The sequence below is a fragment of the Bactrocera dorsalis genome, unplaced genomic scaffold (genome assembly GCF_023373825.1).
Source record: "Bactrocera dorsalis isolate Fly_Bdor unplaced genomic scaffold, ASM2337382v1 BdCtg033, whole genome shotgun sequence".
NCBI lineage: Eukaryota > Metazoa > Arthropoda > Insecta > Diptera > Tephritidae > Bactrocera > Bactrocera dorsalis.
Window position 1 is genome coordinate 895 of NW_026038084.1, and position 16,374 is coordinate 17,268.

Here is a 16,374-nt window from a genome sequence, read left to right on the forward strand (position 1 = left end):
TTAACTGCAAATCCCTTTACATATTTATATACCTGCATACCATTATTAGTGCATTTCCCCCTATATATCTATATGCATTCTTATTTATGCGCATACTTGCGAACGCAAGTAAATTTCCATAGTTGCATGTGACAAAGTGATTTAGTCTAAATGGCACGTTTAAGTCTAAATGGCTTTGATTAAGGTGAATAAATTGTATAATTTTCTTTACATTTTTTCCTTTTAATATGGATACGGCTAGGATTTACTACACGAGAAACAGAAGCACATTGAACAGTTAATGATCGAGCGAGAGTTGGATCGTGAGGACTGCCAGAATCAGGCGCTACAATACCAGAAGAATATAAACGAGGTAATTATCTACGAAGACGCGCTTTATGCGCCGGTCGTGTACGCTGATAAGAAACGACCATTCCGTTTGACACGGCAACGGTTGCCCACTATTCCGCCACGACCGTCGTCGCGTTCATCACGCGGTTCCCAATCGCCGCCCTCTTCGCCTGCGAAGAAACGTTCCTCATTGGTGCAACAGTGGACGTACTCACGTTCCCCTACACCACCAACGAAAAGAGTGTGGTTTTGGGATACAAATAAATTATATGCATTCTAGATTCTAATTGCAAAATAGTTATAGGAATGTACATATATGGTTGTTGGAGATATTTCGGATAATTGGGGTTTCGTACACATAAGCACATGCATGCAAATATTTGTATAAGATGAGGTCTTATACATACAATACATACATACATACATATATACACACCCACAAAGGCACATTTCCTCACATTAACTTGCTAACATTCCGTTTGTTAGGCATTCAAATATAGATGCGATGATATTTACTGATTTGATTTCCGTTGAACTCTACTTACGCCTTTTTATCATTGAGTACTTGAATATACAGATCATTCAAATACAGTATTTGACGTATCTACTTTTTTATCTCTCAGACATATTTCTGTTCTTGGTTTTAAACTGCTTTTTTGTTACTTAATTTATGCTTTTACTATTTGGTTTTATAAATTTAATAGCATGCAAGTAAACTCACAAACATTCATATGGAACTTCGGATCGGATCGTCCAAATTTTCGGTTGAGACGACCGAGCAGTTTCAAGGTATTCCGAAAAAAATCGAATGAAATTATATTTTGCTCTTTACTGTTAAAAGTATTTTTCTCATATAAAAGAAAAATTGGCATATACAAAAATCAAATATTAAAACAAACAATCTGTAGAAAAAACTACCAATTGTAAGTTCACAAATGTATTTCACTTCAATCGTACGAATGCAATAAACACCTAATAACTATTAATGTATTTGACATTAATTGTCTTTTTTGTACTTATAAGTTTCGCACATTTGAAAACTTATAATCTTTTAATAAACTTTCTATGCAAAATCAATAATGCATGTCATATGGGACAATGATTTGTCGATATTTTCTTTTATTGTTCTGGTTACTGTTATATTTGATTATTTGTTAATTTTAAATAAATAATTAAATGTTATTTGCATATTGAAAAGACTGCAGTTTGTTTCATTAATTGCTAAGTACGAAAATACTGCTTTCGGCTACAAAAGGGAACAGTGAATGGGTGTATGTACATGTGTGCGTGTATGTGCATGCGTGTATGTGCATGTAATTGAATTAGTAAAAAAACATAACATGCTTTCAAAATATATGTATGTATGTTTGCACATACCTTCATGCATATTTGTAGGTGGGAATATATTATAAGTATCTGAATAGTAGTTATCGAATTTATTTACGGTTTTAAAAATATTTCAAATAGGAACGGGTTTTACATACTATATATGCGTGTTAATAGTGGGTGAAGGCAAAGGTATATGTATATGAAAATAAGCCTTTGTATTAAGATTTTTTAGATTGAAATATGTCCGTATGTAGTTTTAAAAATGCATCAATATCAATCAAACTTCTATCACAATATTTAATATAGGATAAACTCAATGGTTCAGACCGTTGGGTACGACTCATCACTCGTCGAGGTTTTCGTCTGGCTGAACTTCGTCGTGAATTTCGAGGCTGGTATGGCAATCACGAACGGCATTGCATTCTACACAGTATCCTTACACCGCTCCGCATCAAATAGGATTTCCGGTTATTGATGGCTTATACCTTATATACATACATATATTTATAAGTAGCTGAAAACGGTGCTCAAATTGTCTGGGAAATACATGTGTATATGGAATTCTGACTAAAAACGCCAAAATTTAACATCAATGTAAAGGATCTACATATATCATTACGGTGCTGCATTCTAAATTAGGAATTATATACGATCATCAAAGTTAACTATAATTGCAAGCAAAATTAGCTTCAAGCTGCAAGAGTAGCCATGTGATAAATATGCATACATACAGACATATGTACATATGGATTTATTGAGCGAATTTTATTGCTTACTCAATTTACGATTTTTCCTATTATGCTACTTTATTGTATTTATGTATATGCAATATATTTGCTGCTAATATGGATTATTCTTAATAGTCATGTGATGATACATACATATGTATATGTATATTTACTTTTGTAAAATTCAAGTTTCTAATAAAATTGAAGTTGCTGTAGCCCTTTTCAACTGTTTTATTTTCCTTTTATCTCCCATTTGAACATTAGCTGAAGTCCCGAATAATTCAATTGGAGCGCTCGCTGGATGATGAACGTAAAAAATCGGAAGATTTGCAATTCTCTATCGATGAAGCTACGTACTGTGGTAACGATGTAAGAAAGTCGTATAAGCTTATTGGGAAATGAATATTAAAAGTTCACAAGCATTAGTATGTTCACTGTTAAATAGAAGTAAAAGCCAAATCCAACATATAACGTATTTAATTGTGGCGCTAAATGTTTTTCGGTATGTCCCTCTTAATTTTAGACTTGCTCAATGGCTATTAGTCCTTACTACCCATATCATAAAAAGTGAAGGATCTGCTGTATGATTCATCACAAAGACTTTCAGGGGAGATCGCTTAAATTTAAATGTCTTAAGGGATATTATATATGTTTTGTAGAAATGAATAAATAATAATTTTTTCATGCAAATATATAAATGCTCTCCACTATACCAGATTAAACATTACTGCAAAATTTAAAGTTTCTTCGAATTTATCGTAAATCACAGTCGTTTCTAAAACAACACAACTAAATTCCGAACGGAGTATGCATTAATTTAATGCCTTTGAACTTTTGGAATTAATTTTCTAAATTGAATAAGTAACAACTGCAACTCAAAGTCCACCTTTTGTGTTTTAGGTCCAATCTCATGTATATAGGGAAAAAATTAAGGAATTGGAGAAAAAATTAACAGATCTTTCTACAGGTAAGCGAACTTCAATTTAAAATCAACACAGTATTAAACTAATTTCTTCTAAAAGGCTATTTGAAAGTATCCTTGAATATTTAGCACAAGAATACAATACTGCATACCTACATAAGTATGTTCAATACTTGGCGGAAGAATATTAAATCGTACAAAGAATTTAACTATTAGTTAGCAGATCTTTTATATACATATACATTACGGTTTCCGTTATTTCTGAAGATGATCTTTTATTGTTGAAGTACCCTAAAGTTCCAGTTTTTCTCTTAAAAAACATAAACGAGCTTTCAATTTAAACCGTGCTTAAATCATGTTACTTTTCCTTTATTGATGAAGTAAATTTGCTTAAGCAAACAAAACTTCAACTTTGAAAATTCTCTTGTAGAGAAGAGCACAAGCATTTCTCTGCTTAGTTTTTCGATAAAAATTTTCCATTATTTAGTTATTCGCAGTTAAAGTTATACATCAAATCGCTCATTTGCTGCAAGACCGGCATAAATCAAAAAACGTGATTTTTGAGTTAATGCTGCAGAATTGTTCGTTATATCATACTTCATGTTGAGTGAAAAATTCTTATGAATACCTGTCATATGCTCCGCTTGAGAAGAGGTGTGAGGTTGGAGTCACCGTGTAAGGTTGTAGTCAGTTGAAAACTTTAAACGCGTTTTCTGGAGAATCGATTTTTTTGACTTATGCCGGTCTTGCAGCAAATGAGCGAAATATACTGAGCTCTCATAACTAAAAGTACTTTATAAATTGTTGTGTTGCTCATACGACATGGTATACATACATGGTATGGCGTTACTGCAATGGACGTCAGCAAAAATAAATCAACTTTTGTAATGCCGAAACCCTAATATACATGTATAAAAGTAAAAATTTGCCATATCGATACAAAAATAACACTCCATATGTATGTCAATTACAATAGTATATTAGGTAAATTTATTATTTTACACCACCTACAGAAACAGACTCCGCTAAAGACACTTCTACTGCCATTATTGCGCCGACTGAAGCATCCATTGCGGAGAACGCCAAAATTATATTACAATTACAACAGCAAAAAGAGGAATACGAAGCTCGGCTCGTTAACGCTGAAGATGAGCAAAAAAGATTGCAGGAAAATATACTATATCTTCAAAAGGAAAATGAAGGATTGCAAAAAGAGCTGGTGTACAAAGATGAGAGTCTTGAAAAATTCTCATTATCAGCATGTGGCATTCAGAATCTGCGTCATGAATTGGATCTGCTTAAAGAAGAAGCAGAGAAGGAGCGTCAGCAGTTGCTAACTGATTTTGCTCTTAAACTGGAGGAGAAGGATATGCTATTAAACACATTGCGCTCTGAACTTACTGCTCAGAAAAATGCTCTATCTACGGTAGAGATAGAACGCTCTAATAACCAAGATGAATATGAGATTTTACAGACAGAATGCAAAAATCGTGATTTGCAGTTGCAGGATGTTAATGAGCAATTAGCGAAATTGAAATCGGAATTAAGCATGCAAAAAGCAGATAATGTGACACTAGAGGAACTGGTTAAAGTACAGCAAGACAAACTTTTGCAGGAGAAAAAGCAAATGACTGAAAATTTGCAAGAAGTCGAGAAATTGAAAAATGAGATAATAAGTTTGCGAAATACTAACGACTCCGCAGAATTACAGCTTAGAACTGTCAATGAAGACGTTAAAAAATTGACTGAATCGCAGAAAACGTTGGAAGAGCAGTTGTCGGCTGCTACAAGTGTAGATCAGGAGCATCTAGATGCGATTACACAATTGAATATCGTCATAGAAGATATGAAAAAAAAAATAAATGATGCTACGGTAGAAAATGATCGTCTAAATGCAGAGCTTAGAAAAGAACAAGAATTGAAAATTATTGCCGCCGTTACAGAAGGAGAACTTCGAAAGCTTTTAAAAGATCAGCAACAAGAACATACAGAAAGCCTAGAAGAATTAAAAAAATCGAATACAACTCTGACCGAAAGTCGAGAAAGTGATCAACGAAAATTACAGGAATGTCTAGATGAGAAAATGAAAAAGATTGAGGCTCTTAACATCGAGGTTGGTCAATTAAAACAAGGCTTAAAGCAACTTGAATCGAATTCCTCGATGACCGAACAAGAATTGAATTCAAAGATCGAAGAATTTAAGTTAAAGGAGCAAACCCTTCTGGAAGATTTAAGAACTAAAGAAAATGCTTTAAAGTCTCAAACGGAGGCATGTGCGGATCACGATCGTGTAATAGCAGAGAAAATAGAGTGCCTTAATACGACCATGAGTGCTCTTGAAACCGCAAATAATGACTTAAATAAACAAAAGCAAGAGCTAGCGCTAACTTTAAACAAATATTCTGATTTAAACATCGCAAATAAATCACAAGAAGAGCAGTGTGCACAGCAGCAACTTGAAATTGGAAATTTAACGCGCAAGCTAGATAGCCTCAATACAAAATGTGAAAGTCTGAAAACTCAAAATGGGACTCTTGAAAATGAACTTAATTCTTCCCGTTCAATTATTTGTCAACTTGAGGATGAGATTAGTAGACTTAAAGATAAACTCGCTATGCATCAGAAGAATTTACTAGAAACTGAAGGAAGAAATAATGATGAACGGTTGAAGTTAGAAAGTCAGATAGAAGAGATTATTCAGAAATTTACAAATGTTTCAAAAGATTTGGAAGAAGAGCGCGCAATCACTGAGCAAACACGCAACGAGATATCAAAAAAAAATGATCAATTGACTGTTCTTGAGGAAAAGAGTATTAAACTCGAGTTGACACTTAGTGACGAAAAACGTCAGCAGGAGAATTTGCAAAGCAAATATGAATCTATGGTTGAGCAGAATAAAACACTTGAAAATGATTTGAACACACTCCGTACATCATCTACAGATTCAAACACTGAACTTTTGAAAATGTCGCAAATGGTGACACTGAAACAAAAGGCTTACGATGAACTATTGGATAAAACTAACATGGAGCGCATTAGTCTCGAAGGGCAGTTAGAGGCCAGTAAACAACGCCTGGAGATATTGTGTAGCCAAGTAGAGTTGCTTACGCAGGAAATGAAAAGTGCTACCGAGGAGAATATCAAGCGCGTAGAAATTCTTAAGCTGGAACAAGAAAAATGTGGTAAACAGGAGCTAGAATTAAGCGAGTTATCACGCAAATTTGAAGCACTTACTGCGAAATATGCGAGAATAGAGAATGAAAATGAGAATCTTCAAAGAGATTTGGCAACCTTGCGGAACACGTCAACCACTTCTGGTGCACTTGTAACCAAATTGACTGAGGAGCTTACTCAAAACCAGAAAACTATGCAGGACTTAACAGACAAATCAACTGCTGATCGCTTGCAACTTAGCAATCAATTGCAGGACCTAGAACAGCGACTTGAAGCTAAACTTCGTGAAACGGATCTGTTAAGAGGTGAATTGCAAGAAGCAATAAAATCAAAAGACAAACAAGCAGAAGAGTTTGAGTTATTGAAATTTGAAATGCAAGCACAGTCAACATCTCAGTTAGATATCTTGAAGGAGAAAGAATCGACCGAGCAAAAAAAAATTATCGAAACTTTCCAAGCGCAGCTAAAGGATGCAGAGCAGAGTAAGGCCAAGTTAGATGAGGCTATTTGCAGTCTACAACAACAAATAAAACTTCTACAAGATGAATTACTAAAGTCTCAACTAGATTTTAAAGCAAAGGAGGATGAACTAGGTAAAAAAATCATTAATTTATGCAACGAGGGTGAAGAGATACGTGAGGTATTACGTCAAACCAAATTGGATGGTTCAAATTCACTCAGCACTTTAGAGTTAGAAAAGTTGGAACTACATAAGACAATAGAGAGTTTGCAATCAGAACTAAAAACAATCGAAGATGAACTGAGAAAAAGTCGTAGTGAAATCGAACAGTTAAAAAAAGCTGAGTCAAGTGTACTTCACGATGCCAAGGAGTTCCAAAAAGAAATTGAATCATTGAAAGGTGCATTAGATGTTGCGAACACTGAAGCCCAATTTAGAACGAAAATGGCAGAAGAGGACAAAAGTAAGATAGAGGAATTGAGGAAAATGGTGGACACGGTGCAAGCAGTCAACACAAATATTTCAGCAACCAATGCGGAGATGTCGCATGCACTGCAGTCCTTAGAACAAGAAAAATGTGAAACAGCCCATATATTCGAACTTTTTGAAATGGAATCTGATCAAAATATGGAAAAACTTGGTGAAAAGCTGGTCGACTTGAAGCAGAAATTAATTGATGCGCAAGCTCACATTGAACAAAAATCCGCAATTATAACGGAAAAAGAAAGTGAACTGTCCAGTATCTTGGTTAAATTTGAAGCATCACAAACGGCTTTAGTAGGATTACAGAGCACATTATTAGATCAGACCACAAAAATCTCTGAATTGAATACTGCAAATACGGAATTAGAAAAACTAGTTTATGAAAAAAAAGATTTATTAGAACAACAAGCAGCCTTGCGAAGTCAACTCGACGAATATAAACAAGTAGTTAACGAAATGGATAATGAAAGCACGGCTAAGAACGAGGCGCTACACCAGCTGCAGGAACGCGTCAAAGAGTTAGAAGAAGAAAACTTGCGCAACATGGAATTTCAAGAAAGATTAAATAGTGATAACGTTAAAATACAACGAAAACTTGAGATTCTTGATTTAGAAAAAACTCGTGAAATGGTTGCTGCACAAAGTCGGATCAATGAATTACAAGCATTAAAAGTATTGAAACCAAATAATTCAGCAACTGCTGATGTGCCAAAAGAGGTTAGCAAACAAATTCTTACATACATAAATATATATGTTTAATTTAATAAAAGACTGCCATAAATAAAACTTAAAAAGAAAATGTATTCTAATTGTCAATCAAATTATAATTAAATAAAATTTTACTATGCTTTTTTTTTTAATAATTTCTTTATGTCTAATATATAGTATGTACAAAGTACAGTTAATTCTGCATTACTTAAAAATGACTTTTTGACTAACGTCAGTCTTTTATTAAATGGACGATTTCTAGATGTCCCATTCCTATTGTACACTCAGTATGCATAAAAGTTAAGTAAATTATTCTAGGGTGAAGAACCAGAAGGCAACTTAGCACAAATAAACTTCCTGAATTCTATAATTGCGGACATGCAAAAGAAAAATGACTCTTTAAAGGCTAAGATCGAAGCACTGGAAGCGTTACCCACAGACTTTACTCAGTAAGTAGAATTCGAAAATATTTACTATACACAATTTTCTTAAAACACCAATAATTTCTATTATTAATACATAACTCTTTATTGCACAAAACACTTTGTACAAGGTTTGACAGAGTTTCACCAAATTCTATATAAATTTATTTGAAGTGCTTTGTCATTCCTGCATTTGGTGGTAACTATATTGTTGGACATCTAATTGATTGCGAATTAATTATTATTCGAATGACCGGATTACAAGCTTCCAGTCATCAGCTGCTCAATTTGGCTACTATCTATCCAATGCACTGCGATTACCAATGTCACGGAGCGCTCCTCTGTCTTTACATATATTATATTTCTATAAATGCATGTGTTATTTGGAGTCAAGTGCTTATTCTTTTTCATATGATTTATCATGAGACGTGCGACTGCATCCGTCATGATATTGTTGTGGCCCCTGACTTGAATTATGGGGACAATAGGTCGCCTTTTCTGAACGCTTATGATTTTTGGATAGCATATTTTAAGCTATATAGATATTATTCGTGTGGAAGGCCTGCTCTCTTGATGTCTATAATATTCCCATTAATGAGTGGTGATAGCCTCTTCATTAGAATAGCTGTGAAATTAATGTAATAACTATTAAATTTTTTAAATTTATTAAAAAGTTCTTGCCAGGTGCAATAAAGCACAGTATCAGTTAAATATTTTATTTAAGTCGTGAAAATGCAATATTTTTTGTTGAAATCGTAACTGATGCATAATTGAGAGCATGTGAGTAGTTAGTTCTAGTTTTATTTATTTTTTCCTTAGAAATATTGCTGAGAATTGAACATGAACTAAAAGTATACATTTTTTGTATATCTTTGCTAAATCTATTGTTATGCAGATATAAATACACGAATAACAAAATTGTACTCATTTGTGCTCCCTACTATATATAGGAGATATTATACCATAAGTGATGTTATATTGAACGCAAATGAAATATTCGAGAAATTTTATTATTGGAGAAGTTTTCTATGTTGCTGCGTTACTTTAATATATGTACTATGTATGTAAATGTAAAAATTTTTGATCTTTTTAGACCAAAAGCTTTTGAATTAATCGCTAAGCGGAAACCAGCTCCTCGTGTTTTCTGTGATATTTGCGATGAATTTGACAAACACGAAACCGAAGACTGCCCTCTTCAAGCATCCGATGATCGAGACTACTCACCTCCACCGTTGACCGAAGCGACAGAAAGAAAGGTCCGGAAATTACCAGAACCACGAAAATACTGTGAAACCTGTGAAGGTAAATGTTTTCCAAATTATATGAGGGATAGGATTTATTATATTATTCCCTTTTTTAGTTTTCGGTCACGTAACAGGTGAATGCGCTGAGGACGAGTGGTAGCAAAACTTTATTTACTATATACAAATGTATTATACATATGTTTACCTAATAACTAATGATATTGAACTTTTCGACTTTTTCAATATGCATACATATATATTTTTAAATATTATGCGTTTGTGATAAATAGTTGAGGACTAAACCTTATTGTTTGCTACTCATGTGCGTGTACATATGTATGTACATAATTCTCTTCTTTCACTTGGTCGTACAAGCACTTGTAAAGAAGTATAGCTAAAATTTATATTTGTTGATTCTAATATAATTTTATGAATTCTTTAACTAATACAAATTTTAGATTTGCAAAGAACTAAAGAAATAAAAACACTCTTTGTGTCATTACTATTACTGTAAAATATCTGCTTAAAACTAGTTTGTTATTTGTAATTTTACACGCTACATGTAACAAAATATATTTTGTTGTTAATCGCCGATTATGTTGTGATTTACTTTATTTAAATGTGCAATTGAAATATGTAGATAGGGACAAATTTTTTAACAAATAATTAAATTATATCATTTCGTTATAGATAAATATGCGGTACATTTTTAAACGTTTTAATTAACTTATTCATGGGCAAGCTAGAAATTTAATTTTATATTAAGTAACCCGAAGAAATTTGGTATTGCAAAATATATCCATTTGAACAGTAAAAAATTATCATTGTAAGATATGTGAAGAGATTTGTGGAGATATAATTTTTTTCTCATTCCAAAATGTATTCCTTTAATCCTGCAGGAGGTTCTGACGGAGGTGTTTTTCGTAAAATCATTGTAAATTTTGTAATATACATATGTACATATATATTGTCAATATAAAATTGATAACTCAACAGCCGAACCTATTTGGCTGAAAATTGGTGAGTAGGTAGTTTGTAACCTCGGCATGCATGCTACTTTTTATTGTTTTAGGTGAAAAGTAAAAACAATTCATATACATATAACAAAATTGTATTTCAAATCATAATCACGTTTCCATATATTAATGTAAAAATCATTTGAATATTTTTTGCCCAAAAAAGCAAAAACAAAATAATATTACACAACTACTGACAGGGTACAGTAATATTTGTTTACATATGTACATATATGGTACATAGTGATAGTTGTTACTGCACAAGAAAAAGTTGAATCATAATTTCCGATGATTTCATAATAGCTCACGAATAATCCTGAAGCATTGCACAGAACAATGCAATATTTAAACGGTAAAAATTAAGTTTATGTTACTTACGTGCACCACTATCTAGGTTTCAGACGTCAATTTTGCAATTACATAAATGTGGAACCAAACATTACCATATAATTAGACATAGGGCGTGCGACGCGCCCTTTTTTGCTCTACTCCTGCATTTTTATACACTATAAGAAGAAGCATACATATGTATGTATGTGTAACGATATTCGATGCAGTATTATGCGAAGACTGTGACATATTTTACGTATAATTTATTTAAAGTGATAGCATATTTGTGAAAATGTTGTTACATCATACGTACTAATGTACGTACATACATATGCACTATTCCTTAAGTGATTTACGAAGTCAGTAAAAATGTAGATTGCTAACTTAGCTATTCCATTGTTATCGTGATTAATGATATCTTTGACATCAAGGAGCGATCAGAGCTGATGATTTAGGCTAGTTATTTAAAAAATTTCAAATATATTATATATATAAACAATTTTTACTGACATTTGTACATAAACTTATATGTAAGCATTTATAAAACTGTTTAAGAACTACGTAGGCGATCAGAAAATTGTTCCTAATGGAGTGCTTGTGTTAGAATGTGAGTACCATTTGCTAATAATTGCCAATCTCTAGAAGCTGCTCATTTGTCGGAACCGTCGATAGGAACTTTTTTATTTGACCGAATGGAACCAAACATGACAAAACTGCTTAAATAATTAATACATCCTAAAATAGCGATATAATTGAATTTGTTAACTTCATACTTACTTGAAAGTTTATAAAATATTCTACATAAATTTTTATTGCAATCATGTTATTGAAATAATTCTGCCATTTTTACATATTAAATAAAACAACTGTAACTCAAATTTGCTCTTTTTGTTATTATTTTATTTTATTATCTTAATCAAGTTCATTATATAATAATTGTGTTTGCCTTGGGGATGTGATCACCCATATTTTCGAAATGAATTATTTAATCGCCACCTTCCCTTTTTTCCTTAATCGCTTCCTATAGGGAAAATTTAAGCTTTATAAGTATCAACAAAATTAATGAACACAATTCTTAATTTACTTTAAATCGCTCCTCAAACAATGAAAGTTCTGCTAATAAATCTGTTATCGCGTTCATGAATGCTTCATGCGGGGAGTAATCAGAAGTAGTTTGTATTCTTATAACAAATTTGTGCTCCAATGGATGCGGCACTTTGTACCCAGCAAAAAGAACATTTGGATCCTTTAAAAGTTGACTAAAACAAAAACATATTACGATTTATTTGAAATAATTTCGATACTATATACTTTCTAATCATATTGCCAAGTGTGTGATCCTCCTTGTTAACCGTGAATATCGCAGCGTTTGTAACCTTAGTATCCAACTCTTTGATGATTCTAAAAATCAATAGGTTAGCCTCATTATAAGATAGCTTATTCAATATTAACAACTTACTTCTTTTCACCTTCATACAGCAAAAAAGATTCGAACGTTGGTGGAGCATTCATTTCGTAAAAAATATATAATTCCAAATAAAATAATAAATAAGCTACCCGACGCAAATTACCAACTATGAATTTGTCAAGGAAGAATTTTTGTTGTTTAGTTATCGATATTTTGGCGATTAATGTTACACCCCATCTCCGCTGACAACAATTATTTCCTGAGAAAGCTATTTTCACTGACTTAATTTTTGTATGTTTAATGTACATAGGAATGAAAATGGATTATATTAGTATGTATTGTTGGTATAGAACTTTTATTCATTTGTATCTGCTAATTAATTTGTTTCCTCTAACGTTGATGCAATTCAAACACTAATGACAATTTATCTAACTTAAATTAATGTAAAGTTATTACATCTGGCAGCATTTTCGATAACTTGTAAATAAAAAGATTGTCTGGGTGCGCGCCAAGTTATGTTAATTATGTATGTATGTATTTATAAATTTGTGAAGATCGATTGGACAACTTTCTATCATTTTTAAGTATTTGTTGAAGACCTGTATAAAAGTTTTATTACAAAGCTAGCTAAAAAAAAGTGTTTTTACAATGAGTTCTGAACAGACGGAAAATTCTTTAGATGAGTCTAGTGTTACAATGGTTGATGTCTTGCAAGAGGAGCACGATTTAGAAGAGGAATACAATGCTGTTTTAGGCGCTTCTGATGAGAAATGTTGCACATATTCTCAGGGAGCTATTAAGCGGCAGGCTCTTTACTCTTGTTTAACTTGCTGTCCTGAAGGTCGTACTGACTTGAATAAATGCGCTGGAATTTGTTTAGCATGTTCTTATCGTTGCCACGAAAATCACGAACTTGTCGAATTGTATACAAAACGTAATTTTCGTTGCGATTGCCCCACGGAAAAAATGTCTACCCAACAATGCTGTTTACTTAATGTTGGATTGCCAATACCACAAAAGTGTAATTCCGAGAACTTATATAACCAAAACTTTCAAGGATTATATTGTAAATGTCATAGGCCATACCCAGACCCTGAGCGAACCACAGAGGAAGTGATGTTGCAGTGCACAGTTTGCGAAGATTGGTTTCATTTGATTCATTTAGATATGTCTGAATCCACAAAAAAAATAGCTAGCGCTGATATATGTGCAGAAATGGTTTGTGAAAAATGTATGAAGAAACACATCTTTCTGCAAGATTATACTGGGCTGGCACTTGATGCCATTGATAATTCGGACGAACCATTGTATAAGGTATCATCAGAAAATAATTCGTTTTGTGAAGATCACGACAACAAATTACGTTCAGATTTAGACAAGAGCATTTCGGATATAATGCATATGAATGCGGTCGAAACGGTGTCATCAGAAAACATTGTGGAATCGCAAGTTAGCTCTACTATTGATGCTGATGTGAATACAGATACTGATGGTCCAGATGTTAAGCGACGGAAGATCGAAAATGATTCCCCTTTGAAAACAGCTAATGAAGATAGTTGCCTTCGTCCAAAAGCAAAAACGGGTTACGTAGGAGGTAAGCTTCGAAAATAGCATTCTGTATCACTATTAATCTTACACCATTTTACGCTAAATTATTTTGTTGTTTTCTCGTAAAACAAAACAAATAAGATGATTTCGTTGCATTTTCAAAACAAGATAAAGCCATTACAAATATAGTTAATGTAGGTAAATCCATTATTTTAATTGTTAAAACTAAAGCTAAAAGAAATTAAAGATTGTTAGTACATAAAGAGTAGATCATAATTTTTCTTGCCGTCTCCAAAATAAAGAAAACCATGTTTGCGTGAGTTTAACTTATGAAAAAATGTCATGCCGGGCCAGAGACAAGATTTTATAATTATTAAGCGTTCATTTCTCATTAAGTTCAAAGAGAATGCTTGACGAAGCGGTATTACATCGGCTATACAGTCTAAGAAATCAATGGCGTAATTATAATCACTGCGCTTCAGTAAATTGTGCTTTAAATCGTTTCGTGGTAATCGAAGTATTTGGTAGTTGGAAATATTTTCAACTTGCAAATCGTTTAGGCCACGAAACATCTGGTTGGGTATAACACGTCCATCCGTAAGCTTATAAAGGGCTCCACGTGGGCAAACTGCACATTCCTCTGTAATAATAAATACTATGGCAGCCAGACGCTCTTCTTCCTTTAGCTTAACTTTCTCTGGTAAATTCGCAGAGATTATTTGGTTAGCATCGATTTCAAATGTAGGATCCTATAAACACTATAATGTAGGATCCTATAAACACTATATTGTTCTTTTTTTTTATTAAACACATAAGATTTACCAATTCTACTGTTGTTACAAGAATCGGATCTCCTATGAAAGGTTCGCGACATAAAATGGTAGCTTGAAAAATTTTCGGACTATGCACAAAAGGCAACATCATCCATTGGTATCCATCAAGGGTGTAAAAGAATTTTCGGTCTTTTAAGCAATCCTGGGTATAGCCGAAAGCTATGTAATAGTCTCTAGTTATTGCATTAATGCGACCCCAAAAGTACATGCCTGTGAATCGATTTTCATTCTGTAGTACTATAAGCGAATTTTCGATTAAAACCTTTTGCTCAGGTGTTATTTTTTGTCCGCAGTACATTAGACATTCCAGGCCTTCAATGAAATATTCAATATTCATTTTTACTCTGAAAAAAAAAAAAAACATTAAAAAATATTAAGCCTTTCTAAATTATACATATTGACTGAAAAAATAATGTTTACTAGATATATTTAGATAAATGTTTGCATAAAGTGATTTTAAATATAGTGGTAATAGACCGATTTCTTCATAAAAATGATAAAATTAACTAGCTAGCTAAGATTTTAGACGAAGCATATTTCCTACGCATTCAGGTTTTTTAAATAGTATTATTCTTCTAAAACCGGACTACAAACACGCCTACAATTTTAAATTTTATTTGATTATTTCACTTTCCAGTATACAAATCAAGAAGCAATTAATATAACGAGATAAAACTTTGCACAAATCATGCCGTTAGAGTATGTCATCTTATGACCAGAAATTATCCAAATCAGACCAAAGGTGTTCAAGCCCCTAGGTACCAGTACAGATAGTCTTTTTACTTTTGACCGAAAATATCGAATCAATGCGTGAGATATGTATATGATTGAAATTCATAGAGAATCCGTAGACCGAGTAACCACTATTTCTCTGTTCTTCACAAGAGTTGTTTAATGTAAATGTCAATATAGTATATCCAATATTCTGTAAAACTTAGAGAAAATTTGTTGAATATTGTATAAATTTGTATAATTGTAATGATTTCAGGAGCTACATTTTGGAAATGTGACTGGCGTGAGGCTTTATGTAAATGCGTTCATTGTTTGGAGCTCTACAAAACTGAAAAAGTAGAGTATTTGTTAGATCCAGAAGATTCTGCCATGTCTTATGAAGAGCGAGGTAAAAAACGTGGTGCCATTGAGTCTACGTATGAACAAGGTATACGCGCATTAGCTTCCATTGGTCGAGTGCAGCAAATAGACGCTATAACAGAGTATAACCGCATGAAAGATAAACTAAAGGAATATTTACAAACATTTGCTGCTTCCAAAAAAGTAGTCACCGAAGCGGATATCAATCGTTTTTTCCAAGAAATGCGGAGTGAAAAAAACGCTGATCTGGGTCAACCGTATCTTTGTCGTTAATCGTGAATTAATATATCAAGTTTCAAAGCCTTGCACATACATACTTAAATTTGCACGGTACATATCTAATTTAT

The 16,374-nt window shown here is 32.9% G+C and overlaps 4 protein-coding genes across 4 annotated transcripts; 2 read left to right on the forward strand and 2 right to left on the reverse strand.

Moving 5' to 3' along the window:
• Positions 1 to 241: 241 nt before the first annotated feature.
• LOC125775274 (restin homolog) lies at positions 242 to 12,024 on the forward strand (the record flags this gene model as incomplete). Its single annotated transcript, XM_049461453.1, is given in 7 exon segments — positions 242 to 352; positions 2,652 to 2,756; positions 3,288 to 3,354; positions 4,323 to 8,143; positions 8,453 to 8,583; positions 9,650 to 9,858; positions 9,917 to 12,024. Coding segments are annotated over 7 exon segments (4,488 nt in total), but the record flags the coding sequence as incomplete, so codon positions are not given.
• On the reverse strand, positions 12,020 to 12,764 carry LOC105229333 (DNA-directed RNA polymerase II subunit RPB11). The gene is made up of 4 exons (XM_011209553.4): positions 12,606 to 12,764; positions 12,458 to 12,547; positions 12,231 to 12,405; positions 12,020 to 12,167 (listed from the first exon to the last, which is right to left on the reverse strand). Exons 1-4 carry the CDS (start codon positions 12,656 to 12,658, stop codon positions 12,132 to 12,134), a joined length of 354 nt encoding a protein of 117 aa, XP_011207855.1. The 5' UTR covers positions 12,659 to 12,764; the 3' UTR covers positions 12,020 to 12,131.
• A 308-nt stretch (positions 12,765 to 13,072) lies between these two features.
• On the forward strand, positions 13,073 to 16,319 carry LOC105229337 (putative E3 ubiquitin-protein ligase UBR7). The gene is made up of 2 exons (XM_011209561.4): positions 13,073 to 14,148; positions 15,924 to 16,319. The coding sequence occupies exons 1-2, from the start codon at positions 13,203 to 13,205 to the stop codon at positions 16,298 to 16,300; spliced, it is 1,323 nt and encodes a 440-aa protein (XP_011207863.1). The 5' UTR covers positions 13,073 to 13,202; the 3' UTR covers positions 16,301 to 16,319.
• Positions 14,287 to 15,272, reverse strand: LOC105229336 (radial spoke head protein 9 homolog). Its single transcript, XM_011209560.4, has 2 exons — positions 14,925 to 15,272; positions 14,287 to 14,851 (listed from the first exon to the last, which is right to left on the reverse strand). The coding sequence occupies exons 1-2, from the start codon at positions 15,270 to 15,272 to the stop codon at positions 14,354 to 14,356; spliced, it is 846 nt and encodes a 281-aa protein (XP_011207862.1). The 3' UTR covers positions 14,287 to 14,353.
• Positions 16,320 to 16,374: the final 55 nt, after the last annotated feature.